Source organism: Cinclus cinclus, chromosome 6 (genome assembly GCF_963662255.1).
Source record: "Cinclus cinclus chromosome 6, bCinCin1.1, whole genome shotgun sequence".
NCBI lineage: Eukaryota > Metazoa > Chordata > Aves > Passeriformes > Cinclidae > Cinclus > Cinclus cinclus.
Window position 1 is genome coordinate 58456042 of NC_085051.1, and position 21602 is coordinate 58477643.

Sequence of the window (21602 nt, forward strand, 5' to 3'; positions counted from 1 at the left end):
AGAGGAAAGCTGAAGAAGCTCTCCTGGAATAGGATTCCTGAGAGCAGGGAAAACCATCCTGGGTAGCATATCATGGAGTAAAGCTGGTTGCAAATACCACTGGTGGGACAATCCCTGGGGGAAAAGCTGCTGTTCAAAGGAGATCATGGTGTGATGGGGTCAGCCAGCTCCACTTGTAACGGAGCTCGAACAGAAGAGGGTGACTTGGAGGTCCTCAAGGTAAGTTCACTGGGTACTCTGAATCATCAGAGCAGTTTTTGTGCCCACTGAATACAAACCTGAGTCTGGGTGAGCTGCAGCAGTGCATGCCTGCAAGCTGGGGAGGCTCAGGTGAGCATGACACATGAAGAGCTGTTTTTCCCTTTTTTCCCTTCTTTTTTTTTTTTTTTCTTCTTTATGCTCTTGAAGTTTTAGTGGAGAGAGTAAAAAGTGTTCAGCCCGACTGAGTCTGCCAGGAATCTGCATTTGTACCAAGTTCCTGCAGAATGAGGCCTACAGGCATTTTACCTGCATGAAAAACTAACGCAAGGCTTTCTCACAGTCAAGGCACTTCTGTAGGAAACAGAAGAGCACAGAAGTGCTCTTCCAGGGCCTCTGCACCATATTGCTGCATCATCCCCATTATCCCTGGAGTGCTGCTTCCTGACAGGAGGGTGTAGCCAGTTAGGGGTGGGTTCCTTCTCCCACCTAACAAGTGGCCGGACCAGAGGAAATGGCCTCAAGTTGTCCCAAGAGATGTTTAGTTTGGGTATTAGGAAGAAAATTCTTCACTGAAGGGGTGGTCAGGATTTGGAACAGGCTGCCCAGGGCAGCGGTGGATTCACCATCCCTGAAAATGTTCAAAATACATGTGGATGTGGCACCTGTTGTCAGGGCTTAGTGGTGAGCACAGTGGTTCTGGGTTAATGGCTGGACTCCATGAGAGTTCTTTTCCAGCCTTAATGACTTTATGGTTCTGTTATTCTGTGATTAATCACGGTCCCTCTGTCCCCTAAACAGCACTTACTGGGAGGAGCCTTTTGTGCACTGGTGCAGAGAGCAGGATGTGGTGCTTATTCAGAAATGCTGGAAATCAGCTCTTGCACTCTGATTTATTGCAAGGCTGGGGCAAAACATTGCCAAGGCAGTTATTAGGGGAAGAAGAAAGGTCTTTAAACCCTGTCTTTTCATTGACGTGGATTCCAAGTGCTGAAAGATTTGGGGAAAAAAGGGGGCAACCCCTCTTTAGGTATTTAGAAATAAGAGCTGAGTGAGCAACTCTGCCCCACAGGCTGTGGAAAGCTGTGAGATTCCCCTGCTGAATCTCTCAGGGATTGTGTATTTGGCCTGCTCTGGCCAAATAATCTCTGATAATCCATGACAATCAGGTACTGTGAGCAGAGGATCATTTTGGGCTTGAAGGTGCCAACAGTTAGCAGGGCGTGGAAGGGAGTGCTTGGGTGCCACATTAATTGTTGGGAACTGAGTCCTGATAGCACAGCTCGTTCCCTAATGAGAGATGGGCTTTTCAATAACTTCACAGACTCTGATTTATCTCTGACAAGTTAAACCAGGGCCAGATCAATATTGTGCTCTGTGACAGTAAATAGACTTGATTTTAACTGTTGAGTAAGAATTTATTGCAGATTCAGGGAGGATTTTTAAAAGGCTAGAGCACACTGGCCTTTCAAAGCTATGGATGGCTGCTGGATCTTGTTGGTCCAGATCCCAGTTTCTGCAAAGCTTTGTTTGGGGAGCCAGTGAAAGCAGGGTACATCAGTCTCTTGGGAGCTGGGAGGCAGCAGGGATCTCCTTAATGGGAGCAGTTTCACTTAGAACCACCTTGTTGGGAAGAACCACTCAGTTTCGTGAGTGGCCTGAGGACCTGAGCAGACTTTTTATAAAAATCCTTTCTGTATCCAGCAGGTAAAGCTGGTGTGGTTGGGCCTCCACTGTCACTGTGGAGGTGTGCCTGCTTCCCCAGCCCAGGGTGGGGATGTCTTTGGGGAGAGTGAGCTGTCCAAGTGTTGGAATTTAGAGGTTTGGGAGTTTAAAATTTTTGGGGGTTTTTTTAATATTGATTTTTAAGGGACTATTGTTTTTGTTTTGAGGTTTTAAAGAAAGCTTTTAAATTTAAGTAATAAAGTCAGAATTATTAGTGTGTAGTTAGACTAAAAGTGTGTGGTGTTATATGGTGAAGGGTTTGGAATTTAAGGTTTTTGAAGTATAGTAATAGGTATAAGATAGAGGTTTTTAGGTGTTGTCTCTTTCTGTCTTCTTCCTTCCTGTTTCTTCATGATTTCAGGTAGTAGTTTTTGGTTTTGAATAGTTAGTGCTGCACTGTGGGTCACAGAGGTTTGGTTATTACGTCAAAAGTATAAATAATGTAAGTGTTAGCTTTTAATTGGACTGTTTAGCTTTAAACTAACTTTTAGCTTGTAACTAACTAGATTCACTTCCGTTTTCTTGCTTTTGTCTTAATAGTCAAAAGTGCTAAAGAACTTTCTGTACTTTAGATAAGATTTAATAAGCAACCAAGTCTGAACAAGAAATTTGTCTCCTTCGTGTTTTAATCCTGACTCTGAGTGAAGGCAGAAGAAAATGAAAACAAGCCACTAATTAGGTGGTGCAACAAACCCCTTACATCCAAGTACTCCTGGAAGAGTTTTGTTATGTATGGAGCTGCCAGTTCCTCTCTGGGAAAGACATTTCAGGTACCCATAAAACCACATTACTAAGAGGTATAATCAGCCTCAAGAAGTGCAGGATCTTTCCAGGAAAAGCCTGTTTTGCTTTCACCACCCATTTTCTGCTATGTATCACAGAATGGCTGGAATTAACTTTTTTAAGACCATCAAATTCCAACCCCTGCCATGGGCAGGGACACCTTCCACTATCCCAGGTTGCTCCAAGCCCCAGTGTCCAGCTTGGCCTTGGACACTTCAGGGATGGGACAGCCACAGCTTCTCTGGGCACCCTGTGCCTCCCCATCCTCACAGGGAAGAATTTCTTCTTATACCCAGTCTAAGTGTCCCTCCTCACTCAGCTGGTCGTGCATGTTTAGAACAGAGTCCGTGTCCCTCTGTCACACTGGGACACCATCAGCAGCCATGAGACATTGCCTGGGTCCTGTCTGCTCTCATCACACCCAGCACAGTCCAGCAGGGCAATCCAGAGACTTGAGTAATTGACCTAGGGAGAGTGTGAGGAACCAGACTAATTATGGTGAATACTCAGCTTCCACAGACAATTTCTTTGTGTCATGACTGTTTAATCCTCCCTTAATCCCCTAATGCTGCTCAGTGACTTTTCTTGTGTTATCTTCATTGTCTTGCTAATAAGATGTTGCACACAGCAGAGATTTACACTGAAAGGTATTAAGGAGGATTATGTGAAGATTAGACAAGAACCATTCACAATAGGTTGGATATTTCTGAGTACCCAAATTTTTAAATTTTGTAGTGCAAGGATTTTACTTTTTTCAAATAATTCATAGAAAATTTCTTCTAGAAACTTCAAGAAGTTGCTACTGTTCAAAAGAATTCTCTTGAATTGCAACACTGGTTATGTTCAGGCTGCTACTAGCTGTGTTTGTCATCTGGTTTTATTTAGGTTTTTTTTCCAAAAAGTGGACCCAATTTATGAGGGGCAGTAAAAGAGGGGGAATTGAACTCACATGGGATCTCTCTGTGCTTGACCAGGTACACATGAGCACCCTCCCTGCTGATGAGTGCAGATCACTCAGATCACAGATTTCAGAGGGCTCTGTGGGTGCTGGGAAATGTTTTGTGCTGAGCCTTTATAACCACAATTATTTAACTTTTGACTCTAAGGCCTGGCTGTGGAGGAGGAGAGCTGATGCCTTGCAGCTGAGATTTTGGGCTGTTATTTCACTGTCAGTAAATTGATGTAGCTGGAATTTTTCAGGAGCAAAGGCACCTTTCGATTAGATCAGTGCTTAAAGTGGAAAATTAAAATACTTTAAAATAAAATAACAGAAACCAAAGGGAGGTAGATTTTATGTTTAACTCTCAAGAGCTACTGGAAATTAATCTTACTGTAGGGCCTTAAACAGAACCAGCCACTCAGCTGGGATTTGGTCACTCTGTTTTCCTTCCAAAGCTACAGCTCTGTGTGTTCGGTGTCAGGCTGGGACACAGTGCTTGTGTCCTATCCTGTGAACCCCTGATGATCACTCTGCTAAAAGAGCCTTTCCCAAGACTTCACATTTTCCTCAGGAATCTTCTGTAATTAAGTATCTGATGCTGGGTGTGAGGTGTTTTGACTTTCAGGTTTTCATTCCTTCGGAAGAAGACACAGAAATAATAAATAATAAATGGTACTTGCTGACAGTTTTCCAATATTTCCTGCCTGTCCTTAACAGTGGTCGTGCATTCCCTGTTCTACAGAGATTGGAAAACACCACCTGCAGTGATTGGAATGCAGTGGTGGGATGCTTCTGTGGGAATTCTACAGAACATCCTACTTCTGACATTCACCCTAGTTTTTCTTGTCAGCCCAGCTAATAATAGCTGGTGTTTATTATTAGCACCTGTTATTAGCTCCATGAATAGAGGTTGAGTGAGTCACAGAGTCACTGAGTGATTTAGGTTGGAAAATACCTCCAAGATGCTCCAGTCCAGCTGTTCCCCCAGCACTACCAGCCTACCACGAACCCCTGTCCCCAAGTGCCACATCCACACTACTTTTAAATCCCTCCAGGGATGGTGATTCCAGTTCCCTGAGCAGCCTGTTGCCATGGCTGACCACCCTTTGGACCTGCTTTGTCCCCGTGCTCTGAGCTGTTCAACTTCATCCATCCCAGGCAACCTGACCTAAGAATCTTCCAGCAATGGGGATTTTCTACCTGACATCATCTCCTTTAGTGGTTCACCGTGCCCATTGTGGAGCAGTTGACCTGCTGTGCCACTGAACTTCCCATTAATGCAATTAAAGCCTCTTGGTCCTGGCCATGTCTACATGGACCTGCCTAATGAATCCTTTCTTTTGGGCAGGAAAATGCACATGAAGATGACTGGGACCTGATGATCTTTAAGGTCCCTTTCAACCCAAACCATTCTCTGATTTTCTGTCTCCCCTCTGTCTTGTTGAAATTGTTTGACCCCACATACACAGATGTGGTTTTTTTTCTGATTGGTCTCATTCAGGTCCAGTTTCAAAATCTCTGGGAATTCTGCACCCAGCCTTTAAAATCAGAAGGGCGGGGAAATGTAATGCAGCACCACTAACATGGCAACAAACTTCATCTTACGTTGTAATTTTCCCTAGAAATTATTTCTGTTTCTTCATCCAAGCAACTTTCTGATGCCATCTGGAGTGGCAGGGGTTGGATGATGCAAGTTCCTACCCCTACCACAGAACCTGCCTAGACAGAAACTTGCTGGTGGCTAAATTTAGGGACTGGCCAGCCCTGGATTTCTAGCCTGCTATGCAATTCTGATTTATGGTATTGAAAGAAGCCCTAAGCCATCTAATTAACTACTGGCTACCCAAAACACAGCAAATGTGAGGAGTGATTTACTGTCACACTGACATGCTCTACAGTCATGATGCCAAGCAAAAAGTGGAAGTTTTCTCAGCTCAAATGCTCTCTTGTGGTAAAGAAAAGGCACTTCATAATTGCAGAACCAGAAAATGGAGACAGCTTATTTCACTCCTGGCAGCTTTGTTAATAAAACATTGGGAAGGCAAATAATTATCTGACATGCAATTACATCTAAGCTGTTTTCCTTGGAAGAAAAAACCCAAAAAATAGAAGTGTTGGGCGTCTGATTTTATTATCCTGTCTGGAAAGGCTGTATTGGGTATTTGGAATGGATACTCAATTTATGCTTTGTTATTGAGCAGACTGAGTGCTGGTTGTCTACTTGGGCTTTGTTTTACTGCCAGGGAGTTTCAGCGTGGCTGGGGTGAAGTAGGAACCTTTCTCCTAAGCTCTTAAATGTGGAAAGAGTTTGAAATGCAGGTTGGAAAATGCCCAGATTTTGAGTTTTTCAGACACTCATGGCCTTGCCATTTTGCCATCACTGCTTTTCAAATGATCAGATTACAGAACCAGAGAATTATTTAGATTGGAAGGGACCTTAAAGGTCACCTAAACCCTTCCACCTCCAGCAGGAGGGGTGGTTGTGGGGAGTCTGGTGAGCTCTGTATTCTCAAATGAGGTTTGTGCATGCTCCAGGTGAGATTTCTGTGTGTTCCCCATGAGCTTCTTGGTCTTCACCACACCTGGCTGTGGGTAAAGCCCCTAAACTGAAATTTATGATGGGGTACTAAACACATTTTTTCTTGGTGTTTCAGGATTAGCACAGCAGGATCCATCCAGCCTGGCAGAGGCTTTCAGTGTGCATGAAATAAAGCTCCTCTTGAAGGAAAAATTTCCTTTTCGGTTTTTCATTGAGCAATTTTCCTTTCCTTCTGATTATTCTGTAAATATGAATTTCTAATACTGGAGGTAACTTTTTAATATTTTTGTCAACCTCAAATTACAGAATCCCAGAATGGTTTGGGTTGGAAGGGACATTAAAGCTCACTTCATTCCACCCCCCTGCCATGGGCTAGGACACCTTCCACTGTCACAGGTTGCTTAGGGTCCATCCATATTTTTTTCTTAAAACAGCAAAATACTGAAGGTACATCAAAGTTGATACATTTGTTGTTTCCATGAAATGCTGGATGACTTTTATTAAAATTGAAGAATTGTTTTCCATGCCCACAATTAATATTTTTTTCCTTCCATCTTTAATTGCATTAATATTTCTTGCTGTGTGAAATTTCAATATTCCAGCAGAATAAAAAGCTTAGGAAGCTGCTTTTCCAGCTCTGGAGACAACAGCATGTACCTCCTGATCCTTGCGGGTGGGTGGTTTCTGTTTCAAAATTTGTGTGATTAAGGAAAATCTGAGGTTTATTTTAATTGAAAATTTAATCCTTGTGCTTCCCAGGGACACTTGGCTTGTCAGGGCTATAAAATCACTTAGAAAATAAAAATCTTTCCAAAAGCACTGTAGCAGAAGATGTTGCTGCTTTCAAGTCAGTTGAGTGCTTGTGGTGGAAGGGGGTGGGCGAATCATCAGATATTTTTTGGGTTTTAGGTGAATGTTCATGCTTTCAGGTGCATGCTGGACAAAGCAGGGTCAAGGCAGGACTTCCATTAGGCTGAGACAATATGTGATGTGCTTGATGCAGTTGAAGATGTCTCTGCTCATTGCAGGGGTTGGACTAAATGAGATTTAAAGGTTCCTCCCAGCCCAAACTGTTCTGTGACAGAAGACCTGGTTGCTGATAGTGATGGATTTTAGGATCTTAGCTTTTATATGTTTCAGATCTTGTACTGCATTAGTGCATAACTCCAAACTCCATATAGAGTGTTAGTTAACTGTCTTCACATTTTAGTCAGACAAAACAATTCCTCTGCCTCAGGCCCTGAAAAGTACAAACGAAAGTGAGTTGGGGAAGAGAAAACTGGAGATATATAACTTCATTACCTGAAGCTGTAATTGGAGAATGAGCCCCTGATATGTCAATGGACCAAACTTGTAATTGTCTGAAAAACTCGTGACCATTGTCCAGCCTGGGTATAGACTCTGGAGGACTTCTGACTGCCCAAGGTGTACCTGTTTGGAGGCCTTTAATAAATACCCACTTGACTCTCCTAATCTTGTCTAATCTCTGCCCTAGGTAGCCACTCCAAGGCATCAGTAGCCAAGAAACACTGGCTGTGGGTGGTCTGAGTGTTTTGGACTGGTTTCAGTGGTGTGGCACTACTGCACATCTTCACCTTGTCATCTTGGAGTGGATGTTTAGCTGGTGCTGTTTATCTTATTTCCAGGACTTGCCTGCTAGGGAAGGCTAAAAGTGGATCACAGGGTGTTTTTTTGTTACAAAATCAGGGTGAGTATTAAAAAGTGAGTTCTCGGGCAGATTTCCTGAAAATAGCAACTCATGTTACCATGAACCAGAGATCAGTGTACAGACATGCAACCCCCAAGGGTATTAAAATTGCTTCAGGTTTAGTAGATATTTCTTGCAGTCATTAGGTGAGATTTTTAGAGAGTTACTCTACTTCCTGGCATTTGGAAATTATAGGAAATTCTGTTTGAAGTTCAGTTTTGCCTCAGTGACCAAATCATAGGAGATTGTAGAGTGCCTTCAATGTGAGCATTCTCAATTAAATCATGCCTGCTTATGAGGGGTCAGTTTTGGATCTGGTTTAGCATCTTTGGTCACATGGGCAGTGGGATTGAGGGCAGCACTAGGGCACAAGGTGTGAGCAGTCCTGCCCACCCCATGTGATTGTGACACCCTGGTGGGGCTGGAGCACCCTCCCCTGCCTGGCAATCAAATGCTTTGCTGATATTCTCAATTGCTGAGCAGGGATACCCAGCAGTTTTTCAGCCAGTGAGAGTTCAGGCGGAGTAAGAACTTGAGAGTTTGATTCTTTAAAATCCATATAACTGGGCACAGCAGTGAGGTGAAGGGTTCTTTTCTTTGCAAGCCTTAGAAGTTGTTTTGGATTGAGTTGCTCAAATCAAGCAGTATTTGCTGCATGCTTCTGATTTTGCTACAAGCAAGTAAAGGTACAAACTGAAGTCTTGACTTTGCTGTACATAAAAATTCCTTTGTAGGCTACATCTGTTTTGATCTCAGTTTGACTGTTTGTCTCTTCTGCATCTTGCATCTAATCTGTATTCCAGTGGGATAAAATGAACTTGATAATGGCCTTTTAGCTTGTCATCTTAAAACATATGCTCAGGCTGGAAGATCCAATAAAAGTCATGTTTATGAGAGTCTTGCAGTCTAGTGATTGGGAATGGACTGACCTGCTGGCTGCAGGGACATATGCAAAGTGGATTTTAGATGGATTTTGTAGCTAGAGGTGTTCAAAACTAGCAAACAGCACAGTTTTGGATCCGAGCACTGTTTTGAAATCACTTAAAGCTGAAGAAGCACTTTCATGTCTTTATCAGGCATTCATACACTGTGCTTCCCATTGGGAGCATCTGCCCTACCCAGGGTATCTAAAAGCCATATGGCCAGGTGGGAGCAAGTCACATTACTGCCATCACAGTCGGGGGGAAGAGGTGGGTGCCTTCAGAGTTACTGATACCAGGTTATAATACACCTGTAAGAGAGGAAGTTGGGACTTGTCTTCTAACGTTACCAGTTTCTCAGTACTCACTTTATAGAGATGTTGATGTGGCCGGCTCAAACTTTGGCATCCAAAGTGAGATGGATCCCATTAGCAACATGGAAATTCATTGTTCCGTGTACTTGTGCAGCTGTTTTCCTTTAGCAGTGATGACTGGGTGTGTGATACCACACCTCTGTGGATCAGGAAAACCTGTGATTGCCCGGAGTTCAACTCCAGCTGTGATTGCAGCTTCAGTGAGAAGAGTAACTTTTACTTGTGCAGTAGGTCCCTGAAATACGTATGACTAGCTAGTGCCAGCAGAGCTGGGGGTAAGCCAAGGAGCAGAGCGTGTTTTGATGGCATCAGCCCCTCTGTGCTGGGAGTGTGCAAGGCTTGTCAGTGGATGTGATTCAGCACTCCCCAGTCCTGACTCTGCTGCCAGGGCTGGTTTGCTGTCTGGTTAGTGAGTCAGCAAGCTTGCAGCTTCACCCTGCCCTCGTCTGGATGAATATTTACTGAGCCCAGGGACAGAGTGCTGCAGGGAGGGTGGGAAGGGAGTGGGATGTGGTGCAGAAGGGACTCTTGGCTGGCATGGCAAATGTGTCCTGAGACATGCCTTATTTAGTGATTTCCTTTTGTAATAATGCTGGTGCTGGTCTGTCTCCAGAGCTTTGGTGAGTGCCCCATTAGTTTTTGCCTTAACTGGGAGCAGGTGTGGAGGGTGTAAGCCTGCAGCCTGGGTTATGGTTTGCACAGTGTAGTTACACTGCTGTGATTCACACTGCAGATTTCCTTGACCAGCAGGGACTCCTGAGGGAAAATGGATATGTAGATTGATGATAGAATAATTTAGATTGGAAAACACCTCTAAGATCATCAAATCCAGCCATTCCCCCAGTACTGCCAAGCTCATCACTGACCCATGTCCCCAGGTATCAGATCCACACATCTTTTAAATCCCTCCAGGGATGGGACTCCATCATTGTCCTGGGCAGCCTGGTTCAGGGCTTGACAGGTCTTTCCATGAAGAAATATTCTGTAAGATCCAATCTAAACTTCCCCTGGCTTAACTTGAGGTCATCTCCTCTTGTCGTGTCCCTGTTCCCTGGGAGCAGAGCCCAACCTCCCCCTGGCTGTCCCCTCCTGTCAGGGAGTTGTGCAGAGCCACAAGGTCCCCCCTGAGCCTCCTTTTCTCCAGGCTGAGCTCCCTCAGCTGCTTCTCATCAGACTTGTGCTCCAGAGCCTCTTATTATTTATTATTTTTTGTGAGGAGCATCACCCTGAGAATAAGAAAACTTAAAACATTACAGACTGAAAGCACAGAACTTGGAGCAAGCAACAACGTACAAAGAATTGTTGTAAAGGTACCTGGAAACTTAGTTTAGTCTTGAATTTTGGAGGGAAACCCTCATATTTTCCCACTCTGGTGCCTTGCATGAACATGAGGGTGAGTAAGATGGCCCAGGCCTATGGAATTTACATTGACTTTCAGTCTTGCAGTAGTTACTTAGAGTAACTATTATGCCATCCTGGAGAGTCAGTCATCACAGTGCACTTGTGGATGGATTGGAGAGAGGGACAGAGCTTCCTTCTCCCTCTTCCACTCCATGTTATTTTACTCTCTTCTTCAGCACGCTGAGTGCACAGATAGAGAACACAGAGGAAGGATCAGAAATGCAGGAGCAGAAACAGATGGCCAGAGCTCTTCCTCGTGGAGCCAGAGAAGCTGATGCTTTTCAAACTGCAATCTTTGATGGAAGTTCTAAGTACCAATTCCACATAGATTTAAGCAGTTTTGTATCTTCATTTCTTGTGTGACTGTTTTAGGAAGCAGAGATGGCTGGGGGGAATATCTGAAAGATTGCTTTGAGGAGTTGAATTTGGCTTCTCACTTAGTGTTGAAACAGTGGCTGATTCTCCTTTGAATAAAAAAAAGGCAGCCACTCTTAGATTCAGTCACGTTCTGTTGTTAGTGCTGAAATTGTCTGGAAGAAATGTCTGGAATCGCCTGACACTGTCTCTTGCATTTCATCCTCACCATTGTTAAGGTTCATTAATGATTCCATTACAAAACCCTATTTGCAGAAATGGTTTTCTAAAAGCAATCTCTGTGTTATATTATTATGTTGTTTATATTATATAAATGCTCAAGGACTACACATGTATTAATAGGGAGCCTTGTGATTGTGGAGCCAGCAATTACTTGACTGGTGATTACTCTATCACAAACTCTGCTGACTCTCAGCACTTTGGACAGGAGAATAAAATTCCTTCTGCAAATTGGGAAGATAATTTCCTTTGGAATAGTGATTGTTACACAGTGCTGGAAATCCTCTGAATGCAGATAAGCAGTAAAAGCCAGTTTGCTCTAGGCAGTGCAGTTGATGCTTTGGAAGAGACTGTCATGGTGGAGAGCCTTGTGAGTCACCAGGGATGTAATGAAAATGCTAAAGGAGACCTCCAAGCCTTTCAGGAGAGGACAAGCTGAGGGGAAAACCAGACAGCTGTAACCATTCCTCTTCCCCATACTCCTTCCATGATGTGTCCCACTGGGTGGGATGGCTGTGGGAGTGGGATGAGGTGCTTTGTCCCTCCTTTCTTTAAGGTTAATCATTGTCTCTTCCCTGCTGTGTCACTGTGCCCCGAGAGAAAACTGAGGCCACTCAGTCCCCAAAGAGGGACAAGAGAGCAGCTTTACAGGAATGTGCAGGGCAAGATCAATGTTCATGTCCTGCTTGGCTGCTCCAAGGACCTAAGAATCCCTTCCTACCCCTCTGGGTACAGGAGTCACAGGCTGCCTCTTCCATGAGGATGCCACAGGACAGATCTCTCCATGTGCCAGCCTCTTCTGTGGCTGCATGCAGAGGATGATCCAGCTGGGACTCTGCTTCCTCCCCTCTCCTCCTTGAGGGTTAGGGAAAGGACCAGTCCTTGCACAACATTATGGTGTAAATCCTGTAAGATTCCAGCACAGTGCCTGAGGAAGCCCAAGATGGAAAATTCTAGCCCAGCAATTCTTCATCTTTTTTAAACCACTTTGGCCTTCATGTGGTGGGATAGTGGGAAAAGAAGGACCAAGCCCAGGCCAAGAATCTCCACTCTTAGCTGCTGTCCAAAGCACAGAGACTGTAGATAAAAGGTCTATACTAGTGCCCTTAAAAATTCAGCAACTTTGCCACCAGATTCTGGTAGAGCTAAGCTGCCTTTCTGGTCATTCTCTTTTTATTTCCCATTGTTCCTACAGCTAACACCTTGAATATAAATGGTAAAGGTTTCTCCCTACAAATTCTTGGGTAAGACTTGACAGTTAATCTCTTGGTGAAGAGCTCTGGGGCCAGGGTTCATTAGAGGTGTCAGCAACCACTTCCTGGCAAAGGAAATGCTGGTTAGACAAGGGGATGGCATCTTCTAAGAGTTCCAGAAGTTGTGTGGATTGACACCGGTTCACTCAGTCAAACTTTTCCATTGCTCCAAGTGAACAACTTGCAAAAATATTAATAGTAATGGTAAGAAAGTAGAAGAGAGAGAAATTGTCAGGGAAAGAGGGACAGAACATGTTCTGGCTGTCACAAGAGAAGTGAGGAAGAAATGCAGACCAGCCAAAACCTATATATATATATATATTTCTATATCTATCTTAGTTGTGACAATTTTTTGTAGGGTGTTAGAAGAGCCTCCTGCAATACCACGGCTTTATTATCAGACACAGACCTGGACGCCACCTGTTCTTTTGCCCAAGGCATTCCTGATTTAGCAGCTCTATAGGAGTCCCATTATTCAAAGTTTACTTAAAATAATTACTATAATCATCCATATATTGTCACAGTGTAAGGAACCAGAAAATTGCATTGCATAATTCCCTCACAGTTGTCTGAGAAATCTCCTGTCTGCATTTGCCGGCACAGCACAGAGATTTGATGTGAAATCCCAATTTCCTGCAAAGGGGCTGCCATGGTTCCGAGTTCGCAAGGCGCCGCTGATATATTTATATTTGATCTGCCGTGCTCAACAATTGAGTGAAAGAGAAGTGTTGGCAGAGGTCAAGCATTGTTTGAACGTGTTGCAAATGGTTTCCCAGGGAAACAGCAAATCAGTACTCGTAGGCTCCTGCAGCATTTCCAGAACAACATCCAGCCCCGTGCTTGCTGTAGTACTCGGGACCAAGGGCGATGCAGACTAAAGCCAGAGTGAGCACCTGAGCAGGAGAGCAATTCCAGAGGATGAAGAAACATTCGGCAAGAGTGGCACCGCTACCATCTTACAATGTTTCTGAATTAAATTCGCCGGTGCCAGACGGTAAATGCTTTTTTTTTGTCCCCTGTATATCTCATCCTAGGCAGGAGTTCACTCCTGCTCCGTTCCGTGCAGAGTAACAGGAATGTTGTGTGTGTGTGTGTGTATGCATTTTTAAAGTAATGCTCAGATAGTGTTTTTAGCACTTTTATATCATCTGGGGTAAATGACAGTTAAATTTCTGTTGCCTGCGTTCAACTGTTGTGTGAATGATTCCTGGTGAAGAAACTGATGTTGAAACGTGAACAATGGATAAAGTTGTTGTACTTCAATTCTGGCTTCTAAAATTACGTGAAATTAGGTCTGTGTAATGTTGTTGGCTTTTCTGGACTATATTACTGTGATGCTGTAGATTTATTGTTTTCGCTGTGAAGACAGAGGCACCAACTTTCTTAGTGCTTGCTGTCCCTCAGCTCAGTATAGCAGTTGTCCCCTTAAACTGCTTCTCTCCCCCCTCATTTTCAGAAGCGTCAGGTCTTAAGCAATTCTTTAATACAGAAAAACTACAAGACAGAAATTGGGAGTTCTTTTGTATGCTCTTTGTCAGACATGAGAGCCTTGTTCCTTTAAGAGTGCAATCAACTTCACATCACGCTTCAGAGTCGCTGGGAATGTGATGATGTTGTTTTGACTGCCCTGATAGAGAAACAAATAAAAGTCAATGTGCTGGAAATTTGCAAGAGGTGTACATGCCGTATAAATCAGAGGTCAAAAGGGAAAGCCTTCTTAAAAATACTCCTGACGTTCAGGTTTGAGTTTTTGACTTAAATGTCTGTAGAAATCTCAGGCTTTAACTTTATTTGAGTTTATAGTCCTCAGTGTCAGATGTTTTAAAGAGCTGCGTGGTACTCCCTGAAGTTGCTGGTTGTGCTAGAAGTGAGCTGTTCTCCCACCAGGTGTGTGTGGTGAGGACACTGGAGCTGTAAAACTGCAAGGTCTGTGTGCTGCCTCTGGTTTGAGCCAACCAGCAGTGAAAATGTAATTCTTTCTTGTGAGCTGAATTCATCCAGGAGCAAAACAAAGCAAGAGCCACAGTCCAGCGCTGGTCAGCAGAGCGTGACTTCCAGTTCTTTGATCTACCTGGCTCAGGCTGCCTTCAATTACAAACAGGGCTGGGGTTTGATAGACCAGGCAGCAGTTTGTGTTGTTTTTCTCAGGACTGTGTGTGTGATATTTAAAATTCTGCAGCCTTGGTGGTTGCCTGGTGTTTCTTCCTTGAGGGGAAAATGCCTTAAGGAAAGTTGGAAGAGCTGACTGCTTATTGGTGGTGCACAGCACCAGGCTTTAGGATGTGTGATATTGTAATTCATACCCTCACCTGCTTTTTTAGGAGCAGCCTTATGGCCAGGTGAGCTGGCTGTGCTCATGAAATGAGGTGATTTGCTGCTATGTATTTCCTGAGGGCTCAGACCAGGCTCATGTCACACCTGGTGGTGAATGCAGAGGATTAAAAATTGCCCCTGCCTCACAGGGGTCTAAGACAAGCTTTGGCTGCCTTCAGCTTCACCAATCCAGCTGCTACCTCTGTTAGATCTGTCTTAACCTTCTGCCCATGCTGGGCTGTAGCAGCAGTGTCAAAACTGCTCTGCCTGGTTCCTGAGAGAGGGAAAATCCAGTCTTCATAGGAGGAAAGGGCAGTAGACTGGAAATGACTACATGACAGCACTTGTCATATCCAACAGGCAAATGGAAGGGTTCTTGCTGGGGATGGACCTGGCCAAGCTGAATTAATATTGGACCCATACATTAAATGTGTGTGCAGCCCGTTTTTACAGATCAGCAAAGATTTTAGCATGAATTCCCAAATAATCCTAATGGGATGGGGTAAGCAGCTTCCTAGAAGCACTGCATGTGCCCCCCCTCCCCTTTCTTTCCTGAGCATGGGAGGGCACATGGAAGAGATTCCAGAGCAACTGTGGGTGTGTGTGCTGGCAGGAGAGCAGGGGAGCAGTATGCTCTGTGTGGGCAGTTTTCACAGAGCTGGGGTTTGTGGCTTCCTAGATAACCTCCTGATAAAACCACAGGAACTGCTGACTCCTGGAGAGTGGAGTGAAATCCAGGCAAGAGGACTCCTTTGGTAGGGAAGGTACACCCACTGCTTGGAGATAAGTGGTCAAAAGTGCTGCTCCTGTGGAAGGAAATGGAGCAGAGAGAGCTGCCCAGAAGGGTTGGCTCGTGGGTGAGTGGGAAGATGTGAGGTGTGTGCCAAGCTGGCACCACAGCCACCAAATCCTGCTGAGAACGTGTCTTCACCTCAGCCTGGCCAGCCCCCAGTCCCCAGCATCAGCCAGCTGTGTGGTATGGACACTGCACAGAGGAGACCTGTCCCAAAAGTGCCATCATGGAAAGGCAGGGATGAGACCTGTCAGAGCTGTTACCTAAAGGGCAGTGGAGAAAACAGGTGGAAGTATCTCGTGGGATTGCAAAATGCAGCAATACAGTGATAAATCCCTAGTGTTGCCCCAGCTGCTTACCTGGAAAATGCTCCTTTAACCCACCCTTCCTCAAATGGGCTTAATTAGGCTCTAAGTCAGGCAAGGAAATAGGAGCATGTGCTCAGTGCACTGCAGTGCTGCCATGGCTGGAGTCTGAGGCAGCCAGGCTTGGACGCATCCACATCCATTTAAATATAAGCCTTGGTACGTACTGAGAAATGTGGGAGAGCTGGGCACCTCCAGCAGGCGATTCACCTCCCAAGATTGGTATCTGAGGGAGCTGGAATGAATCACTCCCTGGAGGCACCCATCAGCCAGCAGAGGCAATAGTTTGTGTTATGAAATAAATAAATACAAATCCAAAGTGTTGCTGAGCTGCCTGTCAGTGTGACAGCTGCCTTTTTGGATCTTGGGAGATCCATGAACCAGCCTGGATTTATCGCGGTGTTTCTTGCAAGTAGGAGCTGTATTGTAATTATTTATTAATGAGATACGTATGAGTGATATCTGGTCTGTCCTGGGTGCAAATTCCTTTCACAGCAACTTCATGTCAAAGCAGCCTCATGGCTTTCATTGAAGCTACTCTTGAGTTACAGCAGTGAAAGTAAAAGTGAGAGTTTAACTGGGAATGTCTGTTTCTTTTTGGAAATGTCACCAAATTCTAGCAATGACAAGATTAATTTTCAGAGGATTTTTAAAAATGGATTGTTAGCCTTTGGTTTGGAGTAGAATGTATAAATTGTGAAACGATTAGAAGCGTGTCTGATATAATTAATTGCGAAATTTATAGCAGAGGGTTTTCTTAATGGGATGGTGTGCAGCTTTGAATTAAATGATTTATCTTGCTCAGTCAGTGCTGGAATGGTGGGAAGATGGTGATGATTGATGATGCTGAGGTTAGCTTGAATTGGTGTTGGATCAGCTGTATCTGGGGGAATAAGGTCCTGAAGTCCTGGAAGGAAACAAGGGGTCTTAAATTCCAGTGGTGTTTCCCTCTTTGCCTCAGAAAAGAAGGAGATATCCATCCCCTCCCCATGAGAGGTCAGTGTGTTCTGATTCCAGAGCTGCCATGGGTAATTCTGAGATTTCAACACAGCACTTGTTTTCAGTGGAGAACCCGACAATGTTTTCTGACAGCAGAATTCAGTCCAAAACATTCTGCTCTAAATGGATGTTTTAAATATGTTTTATGTAGGTCACTTCATGTTGCAGAAGTTTTGATTTCAACATATAAAAATCAGTCTTCATTTGCAGCACTGCTTCAAACTCTTAAGTATGCTGTCATGGCCTGTAACTTTCAAATATGAATAGCCATTGTATTTCAAAATGTGTATTCCAGCTGCCAGTTCCACCTCAGATGTTCTCAAATAAGCCTCTTTCCCAGGATCTGTTCTGACACTCCCACACTGGTGCTGGTGTGTTATTTTTGGTGTCAAATCAATGAAATTCCTTGTCCATGCTTAAAAAAAAGCAGTGATACATTTGTTCGAGTTATGCTGATAGGAGAAAAAAAAAGTCCATGTTTTTAGCTATACTTTCAATGAAATGTAGATGGAACAAAGATCTGAACAGGAATTAGGGGTTTCTCTAGTAATTGTTTTTATATGTTTTGAGGAAAGGCCTTGATCCAGAGCAATACAAACAGGAACCACTTACTTCAGAAAATTATAAATTGAGAAGTCTTCTAGAGTGACCTTTCCATTCAGGGCTCTGGAAAAGGCAGTCCACAGCTTGCCTACACCCCAGTAGCATGTTCCCTGCTAGGTCTATTATTATTTTTTTTTTTTATTGTTGTTTTTTAACAACTGCAGGTATTGCACACCAGGGTTGTTGCAGGCTGGATCCACTTGGTGCTGATGTCCTTGGTCAGAGGCTTTAGGACACAGCTGTGGGTGCAGACCATGCACAGCACATTTGCTGCTTGGCACAAGAGCTTCCATCTCAGAGCAGGTTCTTCAGCACAAGAGCATGTGGCTGATGTGCAGAAAGATGCATTTTAGAGACTTGCATTTATCAGGGTTGCATGTAGAGGCATCAAACTTGGAACAATTAATAAGGGAAACCTCATCTCAGAGATGACCAGTCGACTGTGGGGGTCTGGGGATGTGTGAGGAGATGCCTTTGTGCAACTTATTTAGCAGCTATTTCCCACTTATAAAAGCCAAGGACATGCACTCCGGGGGGATTTTTTTTAACTGTCTAATTTGGATTCTCTCCCCTTACAAATCGGCTGGAACTGCTCCTCTGGAAGGGCTGTTTGGTGCAAGGATGTAGAGTGGCACATCCCTTGATCAGGCACTGAGTGAATTACAGGATGTAAAATTTAAGTTCTCTTTGTTAATTTTATTGCAAGGATGGGAGGACACGTGGAAGTTATTGAGATTCCTAGTTGTAAGCAAAGTTGCTATCTGCTGATCTGGAGTGAGGGCTGTGTACAGACACTGAAGAGATAATTAGCAGAAATTGCTGATGGATGTCACTAGTAAATCACAACAAAAATATCTACTTTTTCTGCTTTCCGCTCTTGACAATAGTTAATCATAGTACAAGAGAAATGCTGTATGCCATCACTGAGTCATTTGTTTTTCATTATAATCTGAAAATCTTTTCCCCTAGGACAAAAAAAAAATAAATTGTAACCTTCTCATCCCCTTCAAACACAAAAACTTCCAGAACAAGCAAATAATAGATGAACAAGACATCACTCTGAACAGACATCTGTGCATTACTAATACACAGAGACCATTGCAGTGTTTAAATGGAGAACATTATCTCCAAATGCCTTAGACATGCTGCAAGGAATCTTCTTCACTGAACAAGAGATGCTTGTTCCTCAAACCTGTGTAGCACGCTGCCAGCAAAGTGTGTGTGCTTGTTTTCTTGATTTTGTAAAATGCAGCTTTGGTAAAATGTAATCCTGATTTCACATCCCTGGCCAAACTGCTGGTGCTGAAAACATGAAAAGTTGGGGATTTTGTCAATGTGCGTGTGCTCAGACCACTGGGCTGGTTGTACTGACGTGCTGTGGCTTTACACCAGTGCAGTGAAGGGCAGAATTTGATTTTACAGGCATATAAGGGATAAAATAAGCTATGGACCTAAGTCACTGAGGATTGGTGGTGTTGCATACCCTGCTCCCAGCTGGGTGCTGACAGTAGTGAACAATACAATTAAAGCCATGCCTAATGCAGCCTAATGAAGTTTTGTTGTAAAATGGACAGAACCAGCTCTCCTCACCTCTCCCAACAGCAGCACCACTCAACCCCCTTTCCACGTGCATCCAGTATTTCCCTGGGCTGCAAAACTCACATCATCTTCTCCTCACTGTGCATCAGTGAGAGCACAATTTCACCGTGAGAGCTTCCAGCTTTCCAGATGGGGACGTGGCTGCTCAAGGGGAGCTTGTGCACAGGTTCTGGGAATGTTGGGCTTGTGGGGTGTGAGTCACTCCACCCCAGGGTGGGTGCTTGCTCCTGCAGGTAACACTGCAGGGTGAAAGGAACGTTGGCAATTCTTCCTCCAGAGCCCAGTTTAGCAGGAACATTCTACTGACGTATTTTCCGTGCCACACCAGACCTGCTCCTACCTCCATCCATCTGTCAAAGCCCAGTGATTGTTTCTGTGGCAGTGCAATGGAGGGATCCTTTTGTCATTGCAGAAACAATGGCAGATCAGGAGCTGAGATGTTGAGGACACAGTAAAACAAGTCTATTTTAATACTGAATGAGTAAAAGGCAGATTGTACGTGCCTTGAGTGGCCTTTTGGCAAAGCTGCTCTCTCTCCTGACTATGGTGGTAGCCAGAGGTGTCCAGTGCTCTGCAGGGCTTTGGGAATATAACATGCAGAAATTGTTCAGCTCATTTTCATCACCTATTTGACCATCGATTTCATTGTGTAATCAAATAAAGAGAATGTGTTTTGGCGCATCCCATCAAGCCAGATGTTGCTGTCTCTAAATGAGCCAGCACTTCGTGTCAGTAATGCAGTGTCGTGAATGCACAGATGGCTTTTGGAAGGGAATTCAGTTACCTGTTTGAGAGGTTCTAAATTTCCAGCCTGGCAGTTGGATGAAAAAGAAAAGAAAAGGTCACAATCTATCTAAGTTGTTCTGGCCATAGAATTTAGTTCCAGGACTGCATTTTTGTGTTGTATGGATTATTTGACTGACAATCCATTTGATCCAGGACCAGAGGATGGGGAGGTTTAGGTTGGATGTTAGGAAAAGGTTCTTCATGCAAAGTGTGGTTGAGAAGTGGTCACAGCACCAAGCCTGACAGAGCTCAAGGAGCATTGGCACAATGCTCTCAGGCACATGATGGGATTCCTGGGGCTGTCCTGTGCAAGGCCAGGACTTGGATTCCATCATCCTTGCAGGTCCCTTTCATCTCAGGATGTTCCATGATCCGCTTCTAGTAGTAACTGTGTGACCAGAAACATGGTCCAGATGAAATTGCTCTGCTTGGTTCTTGTTATTCCAAGCCCTGCTGTCACATGTTAAAGATGTCATAGACCTGCAGATGATCTGAACAGAGTTGGTTTTGTACCTCAGAGTGTAATAATTTCTCCAAGCCCCCTGGAAAATAGCGAAGGGATTTTTCTAGCCAAGGTGAGGACACGTTTTCTCCCTGTGTGAGCTGCATCTGGTAACCTGTACATGAACAGAAAGCCACAAGTCATGTTTTGCATCTTTCAGAGGGGCGAGGGGGCTGTGCATTGTTTACAGGTGGTTGGTGAAAATGTTTCTGAGGACCAGCATGTGCTGCTTCTTCCTGCTTGAGTGGACATGATGACAGCAGCAGATGGGGGTCACCTCCTCCCCCAGCTGGGACTCAGAATGGTGTTAAAGAATGTGGAAAGGCTGGACTTGAGTGGTATTAATCAAGTGGTTTAGGTTAGTCACAAGCATAATTACCTTGATAAATCAAAGTATGCTGGGATGTGTATATAATAATTAATGTAAGATGGGGACTGTTAGAGTCTTGTGGGAAGCCACATGTTCCCCTTGCTGGTTTCTCTTTGATCTCCATGAGCAGAGAAATGGCCTTACTCTTTAAGCTATAAAGCATCTACATTTGCAGAACAAGGAAACAGATTTGCTGAAACAGATTAAGAAACTAAAAGTAATTGTAAAAAAATGGGAAAGAGCATGGATTTGTTTTTGTCCAATAATGAAAACTAATCCAGGTGGATTTGGCACATTAAGATGTGTGAGGTACTTTCCATTTCTCCCTTTCCTCTTTGGTCAATCCCATTGGCAGTCTGGCTTTGACACTCAGTTACAACCTCCAAGGAACACTTCTAGCAGAAAGATGTGACAGTCTGGCAGGGCTTTTCTTACTTTTTTTTTCCCAATCTCTTCTAGTAGCATTCTCTTAAGACAGCAAATGGTGCCCAAAATGTAGTTTTGTTATCAGCCTGTGATTCATCCCTGCTAAAGCCACTGTGAGAAGTCCCATCCCATGCTGACATCTCTGCACAGGGTGGTTGTTCAGGGCTGGGGTGAGGTTTTGAGCACCCCGGTCAGGTGGAAGATGTCCCTGCCCATGGCAGGGTGTTGGAACGGGATGATCTTAAGTTCTTTCCAACCCAGACCATTCTGTGGTTCTCTTGTTCTCTGTATGGAAGTTCAGTGGAAAATGCTGCTCCTGATCCCTTCAAGTTTTGGAGGGTCTTAGCAGATCCCTGCTCGACAGCTGAGAGTTGTGGAGTCAAACAAAGAGCCAGAGTTCCATGACCTCTG

The 21602-nt window shown here is 44.2% G+C and overlaps 1 protein-coding gene across 3 annotated transcripts in view; it reads left to right on the plus strand.

Annotated features, from left to right (window-relative positions):
• Positions 1 to 21602, plus strand: part of SLC35F4 (solute carrier family 35 member F4) — a 111234-nt gene that overhangs the window by 64690 nt on the left and 24942 nt on the right. The window contains exon 1 of one of the 3 annotated variants that reach the window (XM_062494941.1): positions 13354 to 13429. The exons of the other annotated variants lie outside the window; for them this stretch is intronic. Coding sequence (XP_062350925.1) covers positions 13354 to 13429 — 76 coding nt within the window. Of the gene's footprint in view, positions 1 to 13353; positions 13430 to 21602 lie in introns of those variants that run through there. 3 annotated transcript variants of the gene reach the window in all.